Here is a 25,018-nt window from a genome sequence, read left to right as displayed (position 1 = left end):
CGGTTTGATTGGCTGTTGGAATAGTAGGCGTGGTTGTACAAATTTAAGCTGCGCTGTGATTGGTCAGACTGAATTTTGGTAGCGGTAGGAGGCGGGCAAAGTGGCACTTAGGTTTTCGAGGGCAGTTTTCAGTGTTGAGGTGAGCATTGGTGGCCCGTTTATCTTTGCCAAGGACATGAGTCTTTGGCCGAGTGGTTAACGTCATTGTCTCTGATACAAGGGACCCATGGTTCGAGACCAGACCTTACTTTCGGGCTGTACTTTTCAATTTTCTCTCACTTCTGCATAAAGTTTGTAACTCTTATTATTTTTTTCCTTTTGCTTGTTATATACTGATTCATGATTCGCTGAGGTCTCAGGAAGTGGGTGGGGCAATGAGAAGGAAAATCAGATTGGTTGGAAAGGGAGGCGTGGCTATGAAAACAAGGGCTCCTGTGATTGGTGGGATGTAAAGTAGGCGTGACGTTGTCAATTTGAAGCAGCCTGATTGGCTGTTGAAAAAGTAGGCGCGGTTGGGCAAATTTTAGCTGCGCTGTGATTGGTCAGACTCAATTTTGGTAGAGGTAGGAGGCGGCCAAAGTGGCACTTAGGTTTTTAAAGGCGGTTTTCAGTGTTGAGGTGAGTATTGTTGCCCCTCTATCAAGTTCATGGCGAAGAGACTTTGGCTGAGTGGTTAACGTCATTGTCTCTGATACGATGGAACCATGGTTCGAGACCAGACCTTACGTTATTTTCTTTCTTCGTTTTGTTTTACACCAGCTTCAATGCGCATTATCGACACCTACTGGTTGAAGTCATATGAACTGAAAAAGGAACGAATCACTTTAGGAAATGATTCGTTCACTCACCTTCACTGAAAATATTCGTTCTTTTGAACCCATCGTTCACTCACGAGCCAACACTAGCACACACACACACATAGTCAAAGATTTTTTCCCATGATGCTTTGCGTTCATCATGGCTGCGCCCTACTCTCCGGCACGCGTGTAAACACTCGTGAGAATTAACCAAGAAAAAACTATAAATGAATCATTTGGAGCGCGCGGCGGCTTCGGAATACATTTAACTTGAAGACAAGCTACGAAGCCAAGATGAAGATCAAGTCCAAGTCTGCGTATCATAAATCCGAGAACACTTTCAAGGTAAGAACACTTAAAGCGCTGTTATGTGCACGTGTAAAAACCCAGCTTCTGTTTTCTTATTATTTTTATAATATATACTTTTCGCAGTTTCTCACTTTTGCTGAGAGGCTTTCTAATGTCAACATTAACGTCACCCACCGAATTGACAGAACTGGATCCTATGCAGAGGTATGACCTCATACCATCTATAAAATGTATCTTACTGAGGTAATTATGATCGATAACGTTGTTTTTTTTTTTTTAATGCAGGAAGTCGAAACTTATTTCTTCGAAGGCCTGACAAAATGGAAAGACCTCAACTTGACAGAAAACTTCAGTATGTCCATAACAGAACTCTGTTGTTTGTGATTCCATCCTGATTTCGTCTTCTTCTTCCTCAGCTACGTTCTTAAAGGAGGTCACAAACAAATGTCAGTCGTTCAACCTGCTAGTTTTCCATCAGAAGTCTATCGTGGAGAGTCTGAAGAAACACCTGACAATCAAAAGCAGTCTGGCCTACCAACCTTTACTAGAGTAATATTATTAATCACATGCTATAACTGGTTCCATTCATCTAACCTGCTTGATCATTCATTTCCAGCCTGGTGGTCCGGTTGGCCCGAGACCTACAAACGGACTTCTACCCTCACTTCCCGGATTTCTTCACGCTAATCACAGCAATGTTGGATACTCAAGACACAGAGGTCCTGGAATGGGTTTTTACGTGCCTCTCCTACCTGTACAAGTACCTGTGGAGGTTGATGGTGAAAGACATGGAGAACATCTACAGTTTGTACAGCACGCTTTTGGAGCACAAGAAGGAGCACATTCGCAGGTTCGCGGCGGAGAGTTTTGCATTTTTGATGAGAAAGGTAAGTCTCCAATGATCTTTACTCAATTTTCAGGTCTACAAATCTGAAGTGATGTCGTTTCTCGTAGGTTCCGGATCTGGACGCCTTGCTGACTGTGGTGTTCTCAGACTTGGAGCAGAACCCGGACAAGGCGGAAGGCGCCGGACAGCTGCTGTTTGAGATGTGCAAAGGCGTCCGGCACATGTTTCACTCCTGCGCTGCAACCGTAAGAGAAGTTCAGTTTAAGATCTCAATCCTTGCTCAATGTTCTCCTCTTTCTTTTTAGGCGCTCCCGATTGCTTGGCGGAAGATCGGGGCAGCAACCAATCAGGGGGCTCCTTTACCGTGGGACCTCGTGCAGGACGCTTTAGATCACACGGCTCAAACTGCAGCCAATCATGTGGACAAAGAGCACTTCTTGGTTTTTTGGGAGTCCCTCCAGGTAAGAAGGTTGATGTTGTTGTCAAGTGAACGGTAGTTGAAAATGTTCCAATCCACAGGCTGCCGTGGACGAGGTTTTCAGTCTTTTGGAGGCCAAAGGAGAAGAGGCTGGACCGGCGGGAGAGCAGCTCCAAAGGCTGCTGTATGTCCTCCACACCGTGGTGTCTCACAAGGATGGAGCTAAGATCACAAAGCCAGAAGCCGTCTGCCAGGTAGGAGAAGATCACTGTCGTGGGATATTTCAAGTCCAAATAGTAAGTGCCGTCTTGTTTTTGTAGACCGTATTGCGCCTGGTGCAGAGCTCAGAGCTTTCCACGCCCAATTCACGACTGCTCCTCCAAATCATCTCCTCCTTGCTCCTCGGGGAGAGCGTCAAACTCCCCGATGCTCTCATCCAGGAGATCATCCACAAGGTTTGATCTTGGAATCTACAAAATGTGTTAAATTGAGGTAGCACCTCGCTAATTCTCCACCTGCAGGTGTTTGACAGCTCTTTGGGAGAAGATCTCATTTTGGAGTTCACCAAGGAGATGTTCACCATGAAGCAGTTTGAGCAGGTGAGTTGACATTGCGTTACTTTTTTTGTCTTTTGCAATAACCTGTCTTCTCGTCACCAGCTCTTCCTGCCCACCCTCCTCCGCTTCAGCGCCGGCTTGTTTGCCTGCAACGATCCCGTGTCCCGCCATCGGGCCCTGGATGTTCTCGTCAACCTGATCCTGGCCAAAGCCCCGCCCCCTAGCGACGGCGCCATGGCATTGGAAACCTACCCGCTGCTCTTCACGGGACAAACCACCGGGTGAGCTTCGCTAATCATAACGCTTTGTTTGTTATATAAACTTTTTTTTGTTTTTTGTCAGCCTGTTCAGTAAACAAGGAGAACCAGAGGAACGAGCAGTACCCGAGCTGGTGCTGTCACTCATCGCTTTACCTGAGCAGCAGAACGGGCCCATCACGGATCTCTCGCTACCTTGGAGCGCACTCGTACTGCTGCCGCACCTCAGGTAAAATGTAAATGGTATTATCATCCATCCACAACAGCACATTATTATTTTTTTTATTTTTTTTGCAGGCCTCTTGTTCCAGCTAATGTCTTCCCTGCCGTCACTGCCTTTTTAAACCACCTTCTACGTGAAATTGAGATGGAAAACCTGGGAGAAGGTATTCTCGTTCTTTTTCTTCCCCTCTGCAATATTATTAACTTTTTTTCCCTTTCCGTCACGCCAGCCGCTTTGTTCGTTGCCACGCAAGCGCTAAGCTGCCTCCTCACGCTGGACGGCTCCGCTCAGCTGCTCTCTCTGGTCCCTGTGGAGAAAATCACCGCCATCCTGAGGTACATGTGAGAAAATAATCCAAATGATTATCAACTAGTAACATTTGATGGTGTGTTTTTTTTAGGAAATTCCCCACCGAGTTATCGGCGCTGCTTTTAGGAGACCTCTATTACACCCGTGTGTCTTTGAGCGGCGCTTCCGAGCACCTCTCCCATGACGCGCTTTTAGACCTTTATCAGATCCTGCACGGCAACGTGTCCTCCAACGTATCCAAGGTGCATCCACAGATTTTTTTTTTTATTATCGTATCATGGAATTTTGCTTATACCGCTTCATTGACTCTTCTCCAGATGCGTCTGCTGACCCTACGGATCCTTTCGCTCTTTGAGCCAAACCTCCCTGCCTCGGGCGAGGTACACCGTTTTTTAAATTCCTAAAGTCGATGAGTTGATAACCCTAATGTTTCGTCCAGCCCGACGAGAGCGCGGAGGTGCAGCCGGTGTTCGCCGTGTGCCTGCAGGCCGAGCTGGTGGCCGCCTCCCTTCAGGACTACCGGGAAAAACTCCTGCACTTACGCAAGCTCCGGCACGACCTCGTGCAGCGCAGCTTGCCTCAAGGCCCGCCCGGCACCTTTCAACAAGTATATGACCTCCCCAGTAAATCACAATACTCTTATTGTCTGCCTCCATTTGAGAATTGCTGACTTTTCCACGTCCAGGTGCCTCTTCGTTACCTCTTAGCAATGCTGTTTGTCAACTTCAAGCCACTGTGGGATGCTGTCATTGAGCTGCTTGGGTTAGTATCGAGTAAAAGTAGGGGTATGGCGCTCTCCGAGGAAGCTCAACGTCTGTTTTGTACAGGAGCCACGCCAAGGGGATGGATAATAAAAATTTCTGGATGGTGTATCATGAACATCTGGAGAAGGTGGCAGGATTAGCCGGTATGTTTCAATTGGATTTAAGCTCCGGTCGCCAAGAGTTTCTCACCTCAACTTCTCGTCCACGTTGTAGAAAAAGAACTACAGGAGAGCAGCAGCGACGACGACGATGAAGCGCAAGACACGGACATCCAGGCCGGGCCGGGTTGCGACGTCATCGAAAGCGGCGAATTGGGCGTGCTGTTCCTCCAGCAGCTCAAGTCCGCCGCCGAGCCGAACGAGAGGACGGACTTTTCCAACTTCCGCGGCTTGATGTGGCGCGCCATGACCCAGTTCCCAGACAGGGTGGAGCCGCGGAGCCGGGAGCTAACCCCTCTGCTCCTGAGGTTCATCAAGTGAGTCCTCAGCGGACCCGAACTTGAGTCGACATAGCGAATATCTATCTCGTCGCTAACAGGAACGAGTTTTACCTGGCTGACATGCTGATGGCGCCGACTCAGAACCTGAGGAAGAAAGATGATGTCCCAGAGGCGGGCACAATGACTGCGGAGGACGAAGGGGAGGAAGAGGAGGAAGAGGAAGAGGAGAGAGGCAAACGACAGACGCCACCACGGAGAGCAGCTGCAAAGTAATGACGCACAATGAATTACAGATTGAATGTGTAAAATATGATTTTTTTTTTTTTCTGCAGGCAACTTATCGCCCACCTAAACGTTTTTGCCAAATTCACCAACCCTCGCTCGCTCTTCATGGAGAGCAGTCTGAGAGAACTCTACCACCAAGTAATCCCAAAATGCGGCACACCAACACTTTAATTTTATTTTGTTATTATTATTATTTTTTTTAATACATCCTTCTCCTCAGCTCCTCTGCCATCAGGACCAGCAAATCCAACGAGCTGCTCTCCAGTGTATTCTTACATACAAAGACCCTTACGCAGTCCCGTACAAGTAAGCACACACACACACACACACACTTGGCGGCATTGTTTTTATCAGACATGATTTCAAAAATGTGTATTCAATGTTTTATCCAGGGAGAATCTGGAGAAGCTGTTAGACGACAAGCATTTCAAAGAAGAAATCGTCCATTTTAATATTTCCGAGGAGACGGGAGTCGTGGATGATTCGCACAGAGCTGGACTCATTCCGTTACTCATGAGGTATTTTATTTTTATGTCAAAGTATTTTGGGGTTTGTGTAAGTCATATTTCATTTTTTTTTTCGCGCAGGATCTTGTTCGGCCGTCTGCGGAGTAAAGGCAGCAGCCGCTTCCAGAGCAAAGCCAGCGCGTCCACACGCTCCTCCATCATCTTGCGCTTCCTCGCCGGATGCCAGGAGGCGGAGCTTGGCATGTTCGTGGATCTTCTGCTGGAGCCCGTCCGCCATTACAGCAACGGTGAGCGATCTAATTCTCAGGATTCACTTGGTTAAAAAAAAAAAAAAGATGGTAAATTTCATCCTTGGCGCGTTCAGGTTCCTGTCGGGACGCGGTCCAACGAGCGATGGAAGAGATGGACGTGGGCGCCGTGCTGCCGCTGGGTCGTCAGCACAGCTTGTTGAACATCATCAACGTGGTCATCCAGAAGCTGGGCCACCTCATTGAAGTGCACCTACCCAAAGTGTTGCAGATCCTTCTATGCGTCACCGCTTCCGTGTCGGTCGCGTTGGACATCAGGGAACAGGTAGTCCGTCCATCTCCGAGAATTAGATGACCTCATCCACACGAATGAGCTACATCTCCATTTTTATAGCTGCGGCCAGGTTGCATCAGTCCTCTGAAGAACCTGAGGCGTCTCGGCATCCTGAGGATCCAGGATTTTTTCGAGAACTTTGACAGCTTTAGCTTCAGCGCTGATCAGCTGGATGGCGTCTTCATGGCTGTTGTGTGGCCTCAGGTGCGTAACTTTCTCCTGTTGCTGGAAAATAAGTCGGCTTATTTGTGATTTTGCTTCGCCCAGGTGCATCGCCTCCCAACTGAGAGTCCATACTCGCCCACGCCGCTCCTGAAGCTCATCCATGTGTGGTGCAAACACGCCAGGTTCTTCTCTCGCCATCATTGTGTTTATCCACATAGAATTCCCAAATCATCTTTTTTTTTTTTTTTTTGTTTCAGGTACTTTCCACTTTTGTCCAAGCAACGGCCCGACCACCCGGAGTGCGACGTTCTCCTGAACGTGTTCGGCCTCCTCTCGGCCAAGAACATCTCCATCGCCACCGTCTCTGTCGTCATGGACATCGCCGACTCCCTGGCGACCACGCAGGACTTTGTCGCCACGGAGACGGAGGCTGAGCTGAGCGTTGGCGGCAGCGTGTTCCCGCAACCTGATGAAGACACGCTGGCTGGAGGTTAGAGGACTACTTTAAATGACATCACAAAGATTCCACCAGATGGCGCCAAATTAAAATCACAATTTTTGTGTTGGTCCAAGATTGTAGAACTTGAGTTTAACACGCACGTATGTTTTTAGCATCGTTGACGCAAGGTTCCAGGCTCTTGCTACCTCACATCACCACCTTGCTGGACTACCTCAGCCGCGTGGTCCGCAACACCGACAGACTCAAGAAGAAGAAACTACGTCCGCACGTGTCCAAGGAACTCAACATCCTCTCCAAGCAAGTCATCGCCTCGTCCCTCATTTTATCTCTCTTACAAATGTCTTACTTTTTTTTTTATTATTATTCATCTGCCAGGATCAGTCGGTTCGTTCGAGACAAGGAGCAAAGTTCAACGCTCATTGAGGTCTTGCTGCCTTACCTGTTGAGAGGCAAAAACTCTCAGGTAAGTATTTTGGTAAACTTTTTTTTTTTATAGCCCATGAACGACTTTGTTGATTTTAGGAGACGGAATTGGACATCCTGGCCACCGTACAGAACTTGCTGCAGCAGTGCCTTCAGCCGTCGGCCTTCCTGCAGCCCCTCACCAAACTCTTCTCCGTCATTCACAACAAGGATCCCAGGAAGGCTCTCACCTGCGTCTTCCATGTAAGTATTTTATTTTGAGGTTCTACTCTGTGTCCAAAGTTTCACGACCACCTCTCTTGCCATCAGACGTTGTCCGACATGGATCCTTCGCTCAGCTACATCGCCGACCTGGCCACAAAGGTGAGCTACTTTGATATCTCGATGAAACAAATCGATCCTCGACTGTAACCGCTCCGCTTCCAGCTCAACGCCTTCGACAGTCGCCATTTGGACGAGGTTCACTTCGACGTCCGCCTGACTGCTTTCCAAGACGCCATCAAGCGAATTAGGGACATGAAGACCCTGGACCTCAACTACATCAACACCCTCATACACAACTGCTTCCATACTTACGAGGTGACGACGCGTGAGAAGTTTTAGCGCCCGAGCTGATCACTTTTTACTTCTACTTGTACTTGATCCCATACAGATCGAGGACATGTCGCTCGGCGACAACGCCACCTTGTGTCTGTCGGCCATAATCATCCAGATAGCAGCAGTCAGCGCCGGAGAGAAGATCTACAAGGACATCATCCAACACACCATCTTGGACGCCATACACAAGGGGCTTCAGAGCAAGAAGGAGGTATTTTCAACAAACGCTACTGCCACCTAGTGGCGGAAAATTATATTTTCATAAGAATCTCCCGTCTTGTGTTTTGTTAGAGCGTGCAGCACGAATACACCAACGTTCTCGCCTGCCTGGTGAAGACATTCCCCACGAGGAAAGAGTTCCAAGACATGGTGCAGCTCACCGACTACAACGACCCCGAGTCGGACTTCTTCGAGCACATGAAGCACATTCAGGTATGGAAGTTTCTCCGTCCGTTTCCCTTTTTGGATATTTATTTGCACGCGTCTTCCTTTAGATCCATCGTCGAGGTCGAGCTCTGAGGAAGTTAGCCAAGCAGCTAACGGAGGGCAGCGTGGTGTTGTCGCCACGTTCCTTGCAGAATTACATCATGCCGTACGCCTTGACGGTGCTGACGGATGAGAAGTTGCTCCAGGTGACGCTCACGTTGTCAATCCCGCTATGATTTTGATTTGATGTTAATTTTTTTTGTGGCGCACCGCAGCGCGAGAACATGACGACGGCGTGCGTGGACATCGTGGCCGCCGTGTGTCGCCGGCTGACCTGGTCCAAGTATTTGTACTACCTGAAGCATTTCGTTCACGTCCTGCAGACGTCGAAGGTCGAGCAGAAGCTGGCTGTGAAGTAAGCGGGACACTCAACCCGAATTGGAACTCCTCTGATTTTGTCGTTATTTTATTTTTCTGTCACCTCCAGCTTGCTGGTCAAAATCCTCGAGGCGTTCCACTTCGACCGAGAGACTCTCACCCGAGAGATGGAAGCTGCGAAAGCCAGAGAAGGTAAAAACTTTCTTGTTGGGTTGAAAATATATTTGATATAACTTGAATGTGGCCTTTTTTGAAGATGCAACGATGGACGTCGAGGAAGAAGCTGCGGCCGAACCATCGGCGAAAAGCAGCGATGAGGCCATGGAAATCGATGGCGAAGTTTCCTCCGAGAAAGCGAAAGCCGAGAAACCGCCGGCGGCTCTCAAACCCGTGGCGGTTTCCTGCGGTCTGCCACAAAGCACATCGCAGCTGGAGATTCTCCTCAGCACCATCCAGGAGAGCGTCACCAGCAGCGTGTTGCCTCGCCTTCATAAATGCCTCAATGCCAAGGTATGATTTTTTTTTTTATCCACGTGGATGTCAATCAAAAATAGTTACAAGCCTTGCGGACATTTAGGTGAAACGTGACGATGAGCACAAAGCGGTGAAGTCAAAGCAGGTGAAGGAAGAAGAAGTGGCACGCATCCCCATCGCCTTCGCCATGGTCAAACTCATGCAGACGCTTCCTCCGCAAATCATGGAGTCCAACTTGCCCGGGTACGCCCCTTTTTTTTTTTTTGGACCCCAACAAAAAAGGATCAACAATACCTTTCCATCCAGGATCCTCATCAAGTTGTGCGTGATCCTGAGGAACCGATTCCAAGAGGTGCGCGACGTCGCCAGGGGAACGCTGGTGAAGATCATCGAGACGCTGGGCCATCGCTACCTGCGCTACCTCCTCAAGGAGATGCAGGGGATCCTCGTTAAAGGCTACCAGGTATGAAAATATTCCAGAAATCAAATACGGCACACCTCGGATTGTGTATTTTCGTCTCGCAGGTCCACGTCTTGACGTTTACAGTCTACCAGCTGCTCTTGGCCCTCAGCCCAAGTCTGAAAAGCGGCGACCTGGACCCGTGCATGGGCATGCTCATCAAAGTATGGGTGCTTCAGTCTCATTTCCGACTTGCTCATTTTTAATCTTCGCTTCTCATCGCGGCCGCTCAGATCTTCAACCACGAGCTGTTCGGCGACGTCGCCGAGGAGAAGGAAGTGAAGGGCATCGTCTCCAAGCTGATGGAGGCGCGGCACAGCAAGAGCATGGACTCTTATAAGATTCTGGCCCAGTTCTGCAGCAAGGAGAGCATCACCATGATTGTTCTGCCATTGAAGGAGGTGGGTGGAGTCCAGTTGGATGATGTCATTTTTTTTCTCCATGAGGTTTAACCATTCCTCGTGTCATTTCAGATCCTGGAGGACTCAAAGAGTCTCAAGGTGTCTAACCGTGTGGCAGCGATTCTGCGGCGCCTGGTTCTGGGTCTTCTGGAAAACTCAGGCATGGGCGCCTCTGATATCCTCCTCCTGAGCCATAGTCTCATCAGCCAGAGCTTGCCTCTGCTCACCAAGAAAGACAAGTAAGGACACAAAGTGACGAGTCGACATTTTTTTTTTTTTTTTTGCATCGTTTACTTCACCACGCATGTCGGTAGGGAAAAAGCGTCAGCTCGACCTCCGCCGGACCCTCGGCTGCCCCCTCCTAGCTGCTTACTCCTGCCGCCGACTCCAAAAAGGGGCGGGGTTAAAGCGCCGGTTAGCCGCCGGACCAACATGCACATCCTGGTGGAGGCGGGGCTTAAGGTAAGCACAAAATATCCATTTCAAGGGGGCCGCCACGTTGGTCATCATCCTTCGTCTTCTACAGCTGCTCCATTTGAGTCTGAAGAAAGCCAAAGTGACATCGAGCATGGAGTCGGCCCTTGAGATGTTGGACCCTTTCGTGACCATGCTCTTGGAATGCCTCAACTCCATGCACGTCAAGGTGAGGAGCGGCTCGGGTTCCCGCCAAAACGTGGAGTTAATCGCTTTTTCCTCGCTAATTAGGTGATCACGGAAGCGCTGGTGGCGTTCACGTGGGTGCTGAAGTTCCCTCTGCCCGCCGTGGCGAAGAACGTCCATCAGCTGACCAAGCAGCTTTTTGTCCTGCTGAAGGATTACTCCAAGGCGGGAGCGGCGAGAGGGGAGAACTACCTCTTGGTCCAGGAATGCTTCAAGGTTGGAAATTGTTACTTTGAGAAAGTCACTTTTTGGGTCGTAATTGTTTTAATCGTCTTTTAGACCATCACCATCCTGGTGAAGAATGTAAACAACAGCAAGATCTCCGAGGTCCAACTCCAGGTTCTGCTGGGGTACGCCGAGGAGGACATCTACGACCAATCTCGGCGAGCGACTGCCTTCGGGCTTCTGAAGGTCCTTTTTTTTTTGTACTCTCCTTAATAAATATCATTTTAATTTCCTCAATTGTGTCGCAGGCGCTTCTGTCACGCAAGCTCATCGTTCCCGAGATGCAGCAGCTCATGATGAAAGTGGCCCAGCTGTCAATCAACGGGAGTAACTCCATGATCCGAGTCCACTGCAGACAGGTACGCGTGAAAAAACACGACCACCGTCCCGTTTTTATCGTTATTCTTTTTTTTTTCAGATCTATTTGAAGTATTTGCTGGATTACCCCATTGGGAAGAAGCTGCGGGACCACTTGGACTTCATCGTGTCCCAGCTGACGTATGAACACGACACGGGGAGGGAGTCCGCGTTGGAGATGCTCGCCTTCATCTTTCAGACTTTCCCTGAGGTACTCCTCAATCGAGTTTGTTTTTCACAGTGCTACGATTTATTTTATTTTTTTTCTCCCAGAAATTACTGACCAAGTTCAACAAGCTCTTCTTCGCCCCACTGGCGCTGGTCGTGGTCAACGACGACTCGACTCGCTGCAAGAAAATGGCCGCCGTGGCCATCAAAGCCCTCCTGGCCAAGTTGAACGCCAACGAGCGGAACATTCTTTTCTCGCTCGTCAGAAGTTGGCTGGATGAAGAGAAGGCACGTCTGCTCGCTCTTATTTTTAATATTTCAACGTGGATTTAACGGCGTCGTGTTGCAGGTGAGCTTGAAACGTCTGGGCGCTCAGCTGTGCGGTTTATTCGTGGAGGTCGAGGAGGACGAATTCGCCAAACGTTTGGACAACTTGCTGCCGCTGTTGGCGAAGGAGCTCCACCCCGACAAATACGATGACGTGAGATCGGAAAATCCTTTTTGGTAGACACGGCTCACATCATCACCTATTTTGATGACGTTCCTCGACAGATTGAAGAGGAGCAGGATGAGCGAGCAGCAGACAGGCTCCTTTTCACTTATCTCACCCTTGTCACCAAATTAATCCAACACTGCGGCTTCTTGGACCTCACCAAACCGTGTGACACTCTTGTCCAAATTTGGGGTAAGGCGCCCACTTCACTTTTTTGACTCAAATATGAACCTGCTGTGTTTTTTTTTGTAGGCCACATCGAAGCCCATTTGCGCTACCCTCACTGCTGGGTGTGGCTGACCGCCTCGCAAGTTTTCGGCCAGCTCTTCGCCGCCCGCCAGGCCGAGGAGCTGACGGCGGCGTGGAAAGAGAAGGGAGGCAGGCAATCGCAGCCTAAAGTAGCCACGACTTTTATCACCAGCAACTTGGATAAAAGGGTAAAGGTCAATCAAGTGATTTTTATTTCTACAACTTCCCCAATCTTGTCGTTATTCTTTTTCCACAGATGAGAGAGCTGGCGTTATCCTTCTGCCATCAACTGCAGTCCAAATTTTTAGACACGGCGTCCGGCGAGCAGGTGATCAAAAACCTCCTCTTCGTCGGCAAGGTCATCTATCTCCTCTCCCCGGAGTCGGACATCGGCTCTCCTGAGGAGGAAATGGAGGAGGAGGAGAATGGAGATGAGGAGGAGGAGGATGAAGACGACAATAAAGACAACAAACCTCCATCGCTGCTGTGGTTGATAAAGAAGCTATCGCTAATGGCTAAAAGGGAGGCGGCAAACAATCCCAAAATTCCCCTGAAGGTACCAAAACAAATATTTTAATACCCCCAAACAAGAAGTTGAGTAAGAAACCAAATCTTGATGTTATCTACAGAGAACCTGTGTTTTTAAATTCCTGGGAGCAATCGCAATGGACCTCGGCAAGGAGCGACTCGGCCCCTATTTGACCACCATCATCGCGCCGCTCTACAGAGAACTGGAGAGCACCTACGCAGAGCAAGGTAAAAAAAAATTCCACGTCCCTTCGGAAAAGAGAAAGCTCTCGCCAATCCCGAGTTGTCGTCGTCGCCGTCAGACCCCACGCTCAAGAACTTGGCTCAGGAGCTGATCGAGGTGATGAAGAAACAAACGGGACTGGAGACGTTCTCCTTGGCGTTCACGGCCGTGCAGAGGCAGTTCGCCGTCAGGCGGACCAAGCGCAAGCGGCAACGAGCTATGCAGGTACAGACGGCAGATCATTTTGAAATTTTCAGGAACTCTTTTTTTAAAAAATAGACAAATGTCAGTATAAAAAAAATTAAAAAGGTGTGGCATAACTTTTTTTTTTTTGTCTTTCAGGCTGTGACCAACCCCGACATCGCAGCTAAGAAGAAACTCAAGAAGCACCTGAATAAAATTGAGGCCAGAAAGCGCAAGATCGAGTTCCTCCGGCCTGGATATAAAGCCAAGAAGCACCGTAGCCACGCCCTCAAAGACCTGGCCATGGTGCAGTGAGTCAATCACGGATTTTTTTTTTTTTTAGTAAATACGTTCGGTAAAATGCCATTTTTCATCTTTTTTTTGTGTGTATAGCATTTTATAATTATATAAAAAAACAAAAAAAGTTTCAATACAAATGTTACAATCACCAAAAGTCTTTACTGAGAATCATTTTGACTGTACAAGCAGATATAAATATGCAACCATTCAGTTTTAAGCAGTTTTCCATAAATTCATTATTCTGCAAAACAATAGGGGGAGGGGGGGGGAATACACAATACAAAATAAAATCAAGATGGGGAGGAAAATGGATTTACTAAAAGTACAAAAAGCGACTGCAATAACACTTTGTGTGGAAAGTATTGGCTATTGGCGGAGCGTCACGACGTCTCTCGTTCGTTTGAAGCGGTCGAGACTTCCGGGTGATGGGAGCGAAGAGGTCCGACCAAAGGCCACCCAGGTTTAATGTTATACTTGGTGACTCTCGTTGATTTCCTAGTAATAAGTGTAACCTGGTCCGTCACTGCGTTCCAACAATGCTTCACGCCGTCTGTAGAAACGAGGCCTTTGCTTTTCAGTCCCAGGTTTGGCCGGAGTAGGCGGGACGCGAGGTCAGTCACATGGCTTCATACAGAAGGATAGTTACAAAAAAAGGGGGCGAGTGTCGATGTCTTATTTTAGTCTACTGCCGACTCTTGAGTGAATCCACCAACCTGCAAAGAAACATCTGTAAACACTAAATCGTTCTTTTATTTAAAAAAAAAAAAAAAAAAAACACATACCACTCCATGGCTTCATCTAAGCCTGTGCCTTTGGTCGCCGAGGTTTTGAAGATCTGCCACTTCCTGTCTTTAAGGGCGGGGAGGCCCAGCGCGGTGGCCACCTCTGCCGGCGTCATGGCCTGGTCCATGTCTTGCTTATTGGCAAACACCACCAGGATGGCCTTCTTCAGTTCCTCCTCCTGGTGTTAAAAGAAAAATTACATCACCGTCTCGAGATTATTAATCGCTTTAATTGACTCGCCTCTAACATAGCCACAAGCTCGGACTTGGAGATGCCCATTCGGTCACGGTCGCTGCTGTCCACCACGTAGATGACTGCGTCCGTGTTGGAGTAGTAGCAACGCCAGTATGGCCTAGGAGAAGACATAATTAATCCAAATAAAATGCTGATCTCATTTTAAATTAGTGCGGGATATGTACCGGATGCTCGTCTGGCCTCCCAGATCCCACACTTGGAACTTTAGATTTTTGTATGTGACCGTCTCCACGTTAAAGCCGATCGCTGCGGGAGAGGGATGACTTTTAGTTCTCAGACTGGTTAAGAAGCAATGATTTAGTGATAATACTTACTGGGAATTGTGGTGACCACCTCTCCAACTTGCAGCCGGTACAGAATAGTGGTTTTCCCTGCACCATCCAAACCTAAGATGAGAATTCTCATCTCCCTGGTTCCAAACAGGCCAGAGAAAATACTGGAGAAGAAGCCACCTAGGAATACACATGCATTTTGATGTATTAACCCCTCTCCAAGTAGCAACAAATTGATTCCTTCAATTTGCAAGAGATGCAAATATGAAGTGAAGAATGAATTTAACAATGACGACATCTTTGATCCAGCCGGATTGACTGGTTAGCCAACCTTATCTTAGCAACAGTAGCCAAGTACGATTGGAGTTGAAAACCTCAAGCTGTCATTTTGCTGCGAAGTGTTTTACACTGAGGTGACTTTATTTATTTATTTTTGCATAATTAGGCTAGATCGGTTATGTTTTAAATGTTCATTCTATACCAAAACAATCATTGCAGGGAGCTAACATGGCATGTAGCTTTAGCCAGTTTAGCTAAAACCCTAAAATGAAGTCGACAAGCAGGAAAAAACACAAACTCGTGTGTTTTAGCAGTAATTCCAATAGCTAACATTATTTAATAAATATAAATGAGATTTTATTTCAAAATACGCACCCATATTTCTATAAGACCACGGGACACGTCTCGCAGGTTGATCTGAAAGCTTCCGTGTGGTGACGTGTTATTAGGTGACGTCATCCACCGACAAGGAAACTTTCTTTCACGTTTTAATGCAGATGTTTTAACATATGTTACATGCAACTTAGCATGTCTTGTAAAAATGGTATTTTAATTTTTAGTAACCTTATTTACACAAAAGTCTTAAAAGATTCCAAATTTAAAAACAGGGTTTTCATCGAAAGTGCCGCTGGTCGAATGAAAGCTGTATGCTTAGAGTGCTCATTCAAGAAACCAAATCGTTTCTAAAATGTTTGTTTTGAGTGTTTATAAAACGTTTGTATTTAGCGCAGAGTATCTTTATGGGCTACAGATCATTTCAAAATGTTTAAATAGTCTTAAATGTCTTATAATAATAAATAACAATAATAACAATGTTGCAGGGGGGAAAAAAGAGTATTTTTCATCTTTTGTACAAGTACATTAATAATCCAAAGTTTGAAAACACCTTCAAATTTAAAATATAATAAAAGATAATCAATTTAAATATTCTCTCCAGCAGTCATTTCCGTTCTGTTCAAGTTTAATGACAGCTAGTGTATTTTTTTTATTTTTATTTTTAATAATTTTGACCCGAATTTATTTAATTTATTAAGCATTAAAGGGGATTTTTTAACACTAGTTTGGTTGTGAACGCAACTCGAGCCGGAGCGAAGGAGTTGCCCCTCTCTCAACATCATCAAATTTATGATCTCTCTTGGAGGAATATCCTCTCGTTGAGCTGCGGCTTTAATTTTGCAAAAAAAAAATGCAAGCCTTTTGCAGCATCCCAAAAAAGTCGAGCATGCGGGTTTGAACCCTCTTCATCCACGGATGGGTCTGGCGGCGCCTATCGCCTGAGACATCAGTTGCAATCCTCGGCGAGACGCAGACGGGATGGGGGAGCGTTCGGACCGAGCCCCTCTGCTGGACTGGGAGGAGGTTCCGTCCGCGGAGAAGCCCACCAATGCTGACAACAGGGAACGACTCGCAAGTCCCTGTGGCTCGCCGGCTTCCACCGTGCCGGGGCTTGGGTGGAGCGGCGCTCCGGGGGGTCCAGACGGCTGCGGCGCCCCGCCCGCGACCTCCATCACCCAGGCGGGCGTGGATGGATTGCTGCGCCCCGACGCAGTGGAGCATCCCTCGGATTCAGGACCCGGGGATGTGCAGCTAGAAGAACGGATCGTGACGTGGGAGGAAAAGGACCAAATCGTCTCGGTTTTTGTGGTTGCGTTCAACACCAGAACAGGTGGGACATCAAATATGCAACACACCACTATGACGATTGCACAGACAGTTCATTAGGTACACCCAAATATCTCTTAAAACTGCCTTCATTTTTATGTATTACCAATCACAATTGTATTTTTGGACTATTCCTAATAATATCAATAAAAAAAGAAAGCACGGGGAGGACAATCCATGTCTGCATGTCTCAAACAGGTGTGGCCCTGTTTTATGACCTGGCCTTGAGTTGAGAAAAAAAAATCAGTGATTAATTAGTCATCTTAAGATTGCTACCCCTCTCCATTTTCTTCTCAGGCTTCCAACGAAACAGTATAGCCAAGTCGGCTCAGTGATCCACAGGAACAAAACATGAATAAAACAGCAGCTTCTGTGCAAAGGACAGCTGGGACACTTGATGGCGGTTGGGTGGGCTTGCATTTTGCTTTCACAGTGGGCTTAACAAACCTTTGCTCTAATAAGATTTTGCCCAATTTACTTGCATCACTCCAAAAGTTAAATACAACCGAACAGAACTTAGGCAGGAGCTCCAAAAATTGCAACACTCTTGCATTCCTGACCTCTTATCATTCCATATTTACTCAACCGTCGCATAACGTGTTAAAGGAATCGACCCCGGGGTATCCGTGTTGTTAACGTGATTTATGTGTGCGTGTGGCAGGCAACATGCTTGAGTGGTGCCTGCCCAAGGATATGGACCTGGATGGAGTGGAGTTTAAAGCCATCGCCAGCGGCTCCCACAGAGTCACCACAGACTTCATGTAAGTGGCTGCCAATTGCATGTAAATATTTCATTAACAATTTGTTAGTTTAATATTTTACAACCGTTTCATTCATATTTGATTTATTTTATTTTATCTAAAAAAAATCTATTGTCAAAATTACATTTGAATTAAATCAGCAAAACATTTATTTAAGATATATTAATATATAAGATTATTATATATTTATTAAAGAACACAGTTTTGGTCAAATAATCAATTGAATTAATAAAAATAAATAAAAATAAAACAATTTCATGAAATTAGAATGCTGTTTTATTTATAAAATACTTTATTTATAAAATACTCATAACACTAATTTTAGATGACACTTTTAACTCGTTAAATATTCAACAAAAAAAAATGAACATCTTGAACAACAGAATAAAATCCTCTTGGCAGAATGTGCCGCCAGTCAAAAAAAATAAATAATTTTTAAAAATCGGCTCAGCCATCTGGCCATGTCGGCGCATCCATGATTCAGAGGCTTTATCTGCCCCCCCCTTCCCCCTGCCCAGATACTTCCGGAAAGGCTCCTACTTCGGCCTGGCCTGCTTTGCCAACATGGCGGTGGAGAGCACGGCGGAGCGCGGCGCCAGGATGAAGTCGGTGGGCATCCTGTCGCCTTCCTACACTTTGCTCTACCGCTACATGAGCTTCTTGGAGCACCAAGTCAGGTACCCTTCAGATTCCTCAACACTCATGTGGCTTACTCATCCACTTTCACAAAGAGCTCCTTGTTCCTCACGAGATAGCGAACATCTCGTGGATGCTTTCTCACCCCTCCCTTTTTTTTTTTTTTTTTCCCGAACCAGACTCCAGCTTCAATCCCCGGGTCACTACTCTCCCTTGGAGGCCTTCTACGAGGACAAGAGGGCACTGATGCTCCCTAGCGGCGATGACATCGTTTCTCTTTGCCCCATCAGTGCCTGGGGGGCCGCCATCAATCACAGCATGCATCCAGAAATGAAGGTTAAAAGTCACCATTTTGTTTTTTTCCTTTCTGGTTTTAAAGAGATTTTTTTTCCACCAGATCACCCACCCAGCTGGCTGCATGTCCCAGTTCATCCGCTTCTTCGGCGAGCAGATCATGGTGTTATGGAAGCTGGCTCTGCTCCGCCGGCGGATCCTCATTTTCTCCCCGCCCCCAGTGGGCGTGGTCTGCTACAGAGGTGCGGAGAAACGTTTTACCGACAAATCCGACGTTCTTTTACGCCCGCTGTCCTCCCTTTCCGACGCTTAGTGTACTGCTGCTGTTGCCTGGCAAACATCTCCATCCCCGGGGTGGGCGTGGCCGTGCCCGAGTTCAGGCCGTTCTTCTACGTCAACGTGGCCGACATCAGCGCGCTGGAGAACGAGCTCTCCTACGTGGCCTGTGAGTAAAACCCGCAAATAATTTAATTTCCCGTAATTAATTCACCCATTTTTTTTTTCTCAGGCACTACTGAGAAGATCTTTGAGGAGAAGCGAGATCTCTACGACGTCTACGTGGACAACCAGAACGTCAAGACCTACCGAGAAGGTCTCAAACCATTGCTTCGCATCAGCACCGCCGATCGGGAGAAGTATCGCAAGCTCACCGAGCAGAGGTGAGGAATAAAATTTTCGGATGAGTCTTGCTCTTTATTGATTGCATGATCTTCATCGATGCAGGAAGATGCTGCTGTACTCCCAGGAGGAGAACGGGGACTGCGTGTCCAGCGAAGAAGATCTCTTTATTCTGTAAGTCCTCATGAGTCAAATATTGGTCAAATTTACCTTCTGAGCATGCCGATTTGGTTTCAGGTTTTTCCTGGAGCAGAACAACAGGATTTTCCAGACCCTGGCCGAGGTGGCGGCCAGCTTGGACCCGACGCTGACAGCCGAGAACGTGAGGGCCATGGGTCTGGACCCGCACGGCGACCGGCTCTTCCTGCTCCACCTGCTGGAGATCTACGGCTTTGACACGCTGCTGCTGTCCGACCAGCTCTGCTGCAGCTGAGACGTCCATCCTGGCATCCGAAATAGCCGAATCATCTTTTTTTTTTTTAATAATCTCGTCGCGTCCTGTAAATAATTTGTCTTTTCAGTGTCGGTCCGCTGCAGACCAAGTTGAAGCATTTATGTACAAATCAATTTATTTGTAAAACGTCAACGCTGTCATTGAACTGTATTTGAAGGACATATTTTTATTTTTTAGCCGGAGCTGAGACCAAATTGAAATCTCTAAAGTGGTGTCGGCGCAGACCTTTTTGCACGCTGCCAGCTGAGCCTCCTCATCCAACGTCCAGTTGGGGTTTGAACACTAATCAAGACAAGCACAGCTCCGCAGGGAGGAAGCTAAGTCTTTTTTTTTTTTTTCTCTTTTCGTGGTACCTTAATTTATTCCCCCATCGAAATGAATTCTTGCCGAAAACAAAAAAACAAAAAATAGACCAAACTATTAATGCTAATTCCATTAGCCCTTCTGTGGCATTTCCCATTATGTGTTAGCATTAAGCTAGCATCTTTTTCACAAACTTTTTTTTCCATTGTAGTTCCCCTTCGTGAATTAATTTTCAGTTCAATGGCTGTGACGTTCATTGTGATAACGCAAGATCAAATGAATGTTTTCTTAAGGTCGTTCCATTCCTGTAAAGTCTAATTTGCTGAACTCAAGGAAACCTCTTAGCAGTTGTAGACACAGCCCGATTCATGTTAAAAACTATTTATTTATTTTACTGTAAACCATTTCAGAAATAAAGTACCCTCACCACCTGTGAGGAAAAAGCAATTTTCCATTTCGCCTATTTCTAAACAATCATAAATTCTTCCCCGCTGGATTCGCTGGTGCCATCGTCGGTCGTTTTGAGAGCGGCCAACCAAGTCCGTTTGACATCTGCGTCGTCGCAGGTGAACGTGTGGCAGCTTTTGGATTGTCTTAAATTAAAGCTGGATTGTCCTTGAAGTTCCTGAGGGGGATCTTCTACGATACAGCCCAGTAGAGGGATACAGGAGAGAGGTTTCAAATCCTGAAGGGAGGGGCGGGGAAGGGGTGAGTCCAATTTTTTTTGTTGGAAAGAAAATTTTGTAATTTACCTGTTGAGCAGCATACAAAGAGAGGACGAGGGGTTCCGTTTTGGTGATGACAGCAAATACCCGCTGCCACGTTTTGGGATTGTCACCATATTGCAGAAAGCCGCTTATTACGCAAGACGCTGGAAAAGTCTCCGACTGGGAAACACATTTTGGATTTTTACATAAACAGGTATTATTTTTATATATATTTTTTATTTTTATTTAATTCCTAAAAAATATTATTATTTTAATATTATTATGATTGATGGAATTAATTGCAAGACGCTCACCTCCACGGTCGACCTCCTCATGCTCCCCCCCCTCCCTCCTCTCTGTCCCGTCAGAATGGCGTAGCAGGACTTGCACACTTTATTCATCTTGTTGCCGTCGTACTCCAGCGCCACCTTGTTGTCGGAGCACTTCCAGCACACCACGCAGCCGCAAGCCCGGCAGTGATGTCGGCGTCTTGTCAGCGCGTTGAAGGGTTCCCGACACTTCATGCACACCGTCACCTCGTTGTCCCGGATCCAACGAGGGGCGCGCCTCCCGAGCTCCTCTTCCTAAAAAACCAGACCCTCAGCCGAGTGTCACCTGGCAGGTAATCTCCCACTTACCGGTTCCTCCACATTTAGCTCCTTTGACGCTAACTTGAACGTCTCGTTTTTCTTCTGGAACACGTCGATGGCGTCCTGGATCACCTGGAGAACGTAAAGATGATTTATTTACCCATCTCAAGGTAAAACGCCACTAAATGTATCCGATTACCTTTATCCACTCATCTCGATCCTGTTCCGAGCTAGAACCAGACCAGAAAAAATATGGAGGCGTATAAGATCACAATCAGAACCAGTACGGGTTTGGAAAAAACTCATACTTGGCTTGTAGTTCCAGGGTTTTCTCCTTTCCCGACACCTGGAAGGTGTTCGGGTGGTCCTCATTGATGGTCCGCTGCACCTGCATGCCGTCCACTCCTATACGGGAGCGTACGGTGAAGCGTTGGCCCGCCAGGCTAAACTTTGGCGTGCAGCACAGGAGGAAGTTGTTGAACTGTGGAGACAAGTGATAGACTGAGATCCAAGTGGATCCAAAAAAAAAAATAGTCGTACCAGAAAGAGATGGCGCTCCATGGCCGACATGTTTCTGGCGGCGAGCTTGAGCAAACGGCCTTCCCTGAGGAACTCATTGGTGGGGTTCACCACTTCCTCCTCGCCGACCATCTCGTAGATCTCCAGCAACCTCTTGATGCTCTCCTATATGAGACCCCCCCAAAAAATGACCTCCACGCTTTACATTCAAAGATGGTGGAGACTTACAGCTTTTTGGATGGCGCTGTTTGAGTGGTTGGCAGCCATGGAAATTGTCTGCAGGGATTCTGAGATGGTCCAAACTGGTTAAAACTGATATTTGTTTCTCTCACACCGAGTGACGATACTCACTCTGAGCAAACTCGTAGTCCGGGTTACTCGGGGGTACGTTATTGACGTAATCCCTGAGCATCATCTCATAGCGAGGGATTCTCTGAACCGGTTCCAACATGTGATGCTCCAGCGTGAGATTGCCGCACACTTCCTGACTCTACACGGGACAGTAGAACTTCAAACTATCTTCTGGGATAACAGAGGACTTGATTTTTTTCATACCTGGATGTCTTGGATGATATTCCGGAACGCTGATGAACGCTCAGTCCATATTCTCACCAACTCCATGGCCTGGTCGAAGTTCCTGACGTAGTCGGCGTACATCCTCAGGAAGGGGGCGTGCTGCAGGAGGACGTTCCCCAAACCGGGACGCTGGTGCCTAGATGGAAAATATTGCAAAGTTCTTCTTGGACTTCACTAAACCCCGAGTAGGACCTACCAGCGTCCGATGCAGTCTTCGAGGTCGGGCAGTAGGAAATGACTATGGAAGGAGTAGATGGACGAGATGTTGGAGAAGATGTTTCGCACCACGTCAGCCGGAAAGGAGCCTCGTCCGGCTTCCTCCGTCAATCGAAGACAGAAAACCTGCAAGTATATTCAGTGGAAGTTGCGGCTCAAGACCAAGACCACATCCCCCAAACTGACCTGGTCCAGGAGGTGAAGGCGAGCCACGTAGGCTCTCTCCGTGTGAAGCAGTTCCCTGACAATATTGAACAGCTTCTGCTCTTTGTTGTCCTCCTTAAGCTCCTCTGTCTTCTTCTCAACGCTCTTGTCACACTGTTGGTCTTCACGAGTGCCTTCGGTCCATTTGCAGGAGAACTTTGATCCCACCTGGATCTTGGCGCCTTTTTTGGTATGGTCGGGTTGTCGGTTTGGAATGACTTGGTCATCGGTACGATTGATTCTCTGGTCTTTGATGGTGATAGCGGGTCTACCACTTGAGGGAGAACGTTCTGATGTATCCGATGGACTTCTGTAAAAATAAATCTGGAGTCACTGAAGGGACTTTTAACCAAAAACCACAATGGTTGATTGGTAGCTACGGAAAGAACAAACAAAGCTAAGGTCAAAAGTCAAAAATCCAACCTTTCATCTAAGTACACAACGAGGTTGGGAACACTCAAAGACTTTCCCGTGCTCTTCTCTTGTCCATCAGTCTTCACGTTTGGGATTCTGTTCAACCCCAGCCAGGATTTCGAGTTACTCGCAGGGGTGGAGCTGCTCATCATTCGCTGAACGGGGCTAGGGGTCTTTAATAGTCCCATGAGAGGGCTTCGGTTTCTCTGGGTCAACTTAGCCGGACTGTGGCTTCCCTCCTTAAACGGGCTGCAGTTGTGGATGCCTCTCTTACCCGGACTCGGGGACCCCAACGCCGGACTGGTTGCGAGTTTGGGGATCTTTTGAGAAGGGGACAACCTGGTAGGGCTTGTCCGCGGCTTACTTAGAAAACTCGATCCGGCTTTGCTAGGACTTGGGGTCATGTGATAACAAGTCACGAAGATTGGAGTCTTGTTTTCAGTCAAAGGTTGCGGCGAGGTCTTGGATGGTCCGGTCCTCATCGGAGTCTGGAGGTGCGCTGGTTTTGGAGGTACTACGAGGACAAACTTATCAGAATCGATTGACCTCAAATCAGACTTGGGCTCACCTTGTGGTTTGAAGGGAGTTCTCTTGGACGGGCTCGTTCCATCTTGGTGTTTGGAATCGTCCGCTGATCCGCAAGCGTTGTTGCAAGAACCTCCGCAGCTGTACACGCCACTGCTCACCTCTGAATGAGCGCTACACGTTAGCATAGCTCCTTTTAAAAAACAATGTTGACCAATCGGGAACTTTGACCCCGAGTCTGATTGGATCTTTTAAAATCAATTTAAAACAGTGGATCAAATTTCTTTAGGACTAAACTAAAAAGTTTCATTTAATTAATGCAAATAAATCTGCACTGATCTCCATTCTTACCGTACATGAACTTCTGTGGCAAATATTCCATAACGTGAAGAGTTTGCAGCTGATTACAGAACTGATCTGCTGGTCTCACGAGCGTCACACTTCTGCTTTCTCACTTCTGTGTCGTCTCATTATGTGCTGATTTAAACATATGCAACCGGCGACGTTTATTTCGCTCCTCCTGCAGAAGCTCGAGATAAATATTCTCCATCGTGGATGACACTTGGAGTTAATTTCCAGCCTGAATTTTATTGCTCAATTTGTCACTTATAAGAAGAAGAATAGTGATCCTTGGCACTGTTGACTCCATTTTCTATCAGTACCATTAGTCGTGAGGGGGGGGGGGGGGTTTGGGGGGGTAAAACAAACCCTTCAGCAGAAGAACACTAGGCCCTTTGTGTGATTGCCAAACAAAAAAGCAGCAAAAGAGCAAAGTCCAGGCTGAATCAGGGGAAAGAGATTTGCCAAGTCGATAATCCAACAAGCGTCAATTAACACGATTCACAATGCACGTATGCGCTAAGAACACATGACGTCATTGTTAGTGAGTTGACGTAATATGAAATGATGTAAGGAGTAGTTTGAGTCAATTAAAAAACGCGTGACGTTTTTTTTTTAAACGGACAAACAACATTTTGTTTCATTTGGCTTTATGACTCTAAAGGATAATGAAGTATTTTTTTTTTTTCCCGTGAGAGTAATTCGTGGGAATTTGATTAAAGGTGTGTTTTGAGTGAGTGCAGCTTACCTGTGTGACAATCCGGGGCATCGCTTTTCGCCTTGCGTCGGACCGCCACGCGTCTGAATTCCTCCACGCCGCGGCTGCTGGTGTTCAGCGTCAAACTATTCCTCTTCTTCAGGTCAAACATGCTCAAAGTGTCTCAAATCAATGTGCAAAAAAAATATTTAATTAATATGTGTGAGAGGAGGTCCAAAAGTTGACGCGTGCGGTGAGACGAATGTGTGCCAGGTGGTGTGGCAAAGCTGCTGCAGTTAATTATGGAGAGGCGGAGGACTCTATTTGCTCCTTGCTATACCGCGATGCGCCTTATAGATGGCGCCAGATTGCCAATTTAAATTCTCAATTTTGTTGTCAACTTTAATTCAATTGATTTTTCCGCAGTTTATTTAGATCGTGTTATTTATTAATTCATGTGCATCTCATATCGGTAATTGTATTTTTTTAA

At 47.1% G+C, this 25,018-nt stretch overlaps 4 protein-coding genes across 5 annotated transcripts; 2 read left to right on the top strand and 2 right to left on the bottom strand.

Annotated features, from left to right (window-relative positions):
• Positions 1-602: 602 nt before the first annotated feature.
• Positions 603-13,691, top strand: utp20 (UTP20 small subunit processome component). The gene is made up of 59 exons (XM_049760535.2): positions 603-1,142; positions 1,230-1,310; positions 1,392-1,458; positions 1,523-1,655; positions 1,723-1,993; positions 2,061-2,198; positions 2,259-2,414; positions 2,473-2,625; positions 2,692-2,826; positions 2,893-2,970; positions 3,031-3,209; positions 3,271-3,414; positions 3,483-3,571; positions 3,638-3,743; positions 3,809-3,959; positions 4,035-4,097; positions 4,157-4,324; positions 4,403-4,479; positions 4,545-4,624; positions 4,695-4,956; positions 5,019-5,189; positions 5,253-5,343; positions 5,426-5,511; positions 5,598-5,723; positions 5,793-5,959; positions 6,037-6,245; positions 6,315-6,458; positions 6,522-6,601; positions 6,677-6,909; positions 7,032-7,176; positions 7,255-7,342; positions 7,402-7,545; positions 7,612-7,665; positions 7,729-7,881; positions 7,955-8,110; positions 8,191-8,331; positions 8,394-8,531; positions 8,601-8,740; positions 8,813-8,895; positions 8,960-9,213; positions 9,281-9,420; positions 9,484-9,640; positions 9,703-9,801; positions 9,871-10,038; positions 10,111-10,277; positions 10,353-10,500; positions 10,565-10,681; positions 10,744-10,914; positions 10,978-11,109; positions 11,172-11,282; positions 11,342-11,491; positions 11,554-11,736; positions 11,798-11,929; positions 12,001-12,133; positions 12,194-12,378; positions 12,447-12,746; positions 12,820-12,946; positions 13,021-13,166; positions 13,284-13,691. The coding sequence occupies exons 1-59, from the start codon at positions 1,092-1,094 to the stop codon at positions 13,437-13,439; spliced, it is 8,307 nt and encodes a 2,768-aa protein (XP_049616492.1). The 5' UTR covers positions 603-1,091; the 3' UTR covers positions 13,440-13,691.
• arl1 (ADP-ribosylation factor-like 1) lies at positions 13,564-15,496 on the bottom strand. The gene is made up of 6 exons (XM_049760543.2): positions 15,389-15,496; positions 14,777-14,914; positions 14,627-14,708; positions 14,448-14,559; positions 14,207-14,385; positions 13,564-14,137 (listed from the first exon to the last, which is right to left on the bottom strand). The coding sequence occupies exons 1-6, from the start codon at positions 15,390-15,392 to the stop codon at positions 14,107-14,109; spliced, it is 546 nt and encodes a 181-aa protein (XP_049616500.1). The 5' UTR covers positions 15,393-15,496; the 3' UTR covers positions 13,564-14,106.
• A 523-nt stretch (positions 15,497-16,019) lies between these two features.
• On the top strand, positions 16,020-20,188 carry LOC125992017 (DENN domain-containing protein 11). Its single transcript, XM_049760540.2, has 9 exons — positions 16,020-16,679; positions 17,337-17,436; positions 17,955-18,113; positions 18,252-18,408; positions 18,470-18,608; positions 18,680-18,811; positions 18,875-19,025; positions 19,090-19,158; positions 19,222-20,188. The coding sequence occupies exons 1-9, from the start codon at positions 16,328-16,330 to the stop codon at positions 19,415-19,417; spliced, it is 1,455 nt and encodes a 484-aa protein (XP_049616497.1). The 5' UTR covers positions 16,020-16,327; the 3' UTR covers positions 19,418-20,188.
• LOC125992015 (FYVE, RhoGEF and PH domain-containing protein 4-like) lies at positions 20,107-24,841 on the bottom strand. 2 transcript variants are annotated; one of them, XM_049760536.2, is made up of 15 exons: positions 24,580-24,841; positions 23,536-23,655; positions 22,977-23,481; positions 22,536-22,863; positions 22,330-22,475; positions 22,113-22,269; positions 21,909-22,047; positions 21,786-21,844; positions 21,579-21,722; positions 21,347-21,519; positions 21,238-21,268; positions 21,087-21,170; positions 20,763-21,032; positions 20,494-20,628; positions 20,107-20,426 (listed from the first exon to the last, which is right to left on the bottom strand). In XM_049760536.2, the coding sequence occupies exons 1-15, from the start codon at positions 24,698-24,700 to the stop codon at positions 20,208-20,210; spliced, it is 2,631 nt and encodes an 876-aa protein (XP_049616493.1). In that variant the 5' UTR covers positions 24,701-24,841; the 3' UTR covers positions 20,107-20,207. The 2 variants fall into 2 exon arrangements, with proteins under 2 accessions (XP_049616493.1, XP_049616494.1); XM_049760537.2 differs by lacking the exon at positions 24,580-24,841 and adding an exon at positions 23,844-23,986.
• Between the last annotated feature and the right edge of the window lie 177 nt (positions 24,842-25,018).

This window comes from Syngnathus scovelli, chromosome 22 (genome assembly GCF_024217435.2).
Source record: "Syngnathus scovelli strain Florida chromosome 22, RoL_Ssco_1.2, whole genome shotgun sequence".
Lineage (NCBI taxonomy): Eukaryota > Metazoa > Chordata > Actinopteri > Syngnathiformes > Syngnathidae > Syngnathus > Syngnathus scovelli.
Note: the sequence above shows the minus strand (reverse complement) of the source record. Positions and strands in the feature narration are given on the sequence as shown.

Coding starts and splice junctions, on each gene's coding strand:
- utp20 (XM_049760535.2), top strand. CDS start 1,092: ATGAAGATCAAGTCCAAGTCTGCGTATCATAAATCCGAGAACACTTTC. Junction 11,110..11,171: donor CTGCCTTCGGGCTTCTGAAG/GTCCTTTTTTTT, acceptor ATTGTGTCGCAG/GCGCTTCTGTCACGCAAGCT. Junction 12,947..13,020: donor GAGCACCTACGCAGAGCAAG/GTAAAAAAAAAT, acceptor CGTCGCCGTCAG/ACCCCACGCTCAAGAACTTG.
- arl1 (XM_049760543.2), bottom strand. Junction 14,560..14,626: donor GGAGGCCAGACGAGCATCCG/GTACATATCCCG, acceptor GTCTTCTCCTAG/GCCATACTGGCGTTGCTACT. Junction 14,386..14,447: donor AGCTTGTGGCTATGTTAGAG/GCGAGTCAATTA, acceptor TTTTAACACCAG/GAGGAGGAACTGAAGAAGGC.
- LOC125992017 (XM_049760540.2), top strand. CDS start 16,328: ATGGGGGAGCGTTCGGACCGAGCCCCTCTGCTGGACTGGGAGGAGGTT. Junction 16,680..17,336: donor TGCGTTCAACACCAGAACAG/GTGGGACATCAA, acceptor TGCGTGTGGCAG/GCAACATGCTTGAGTGGTGC. Junction 18,609..18,679: donor GGGCGTGGTCTGCTACAGAG/GTGCGGAGAAAC, acceptor TCCGACGCTTAG/TGTACTGCTGCTGTTGCCTG.
- LOC125992015 (XM_049760536.2), bottom strand. CDS start 24,700: ATGTTTGACCTGAAGAAGAGGAATAGTTTGACGCTGAACACCAGCAGC. Junction 22,864..22,976: donor GTTGTGTACTTAGATGAAAG/GTTGGATTTTTG, acceptor TTATTTTTACAG/AAGTCCATCGGATACATCAG. Junction 21,269..21,346: donor ACCCTGGAACTACAAGCCAA/GTATGAGTTTTT, acceptor GTCTGGTTCTAG/CTCGGAACAGGATCGAGATG.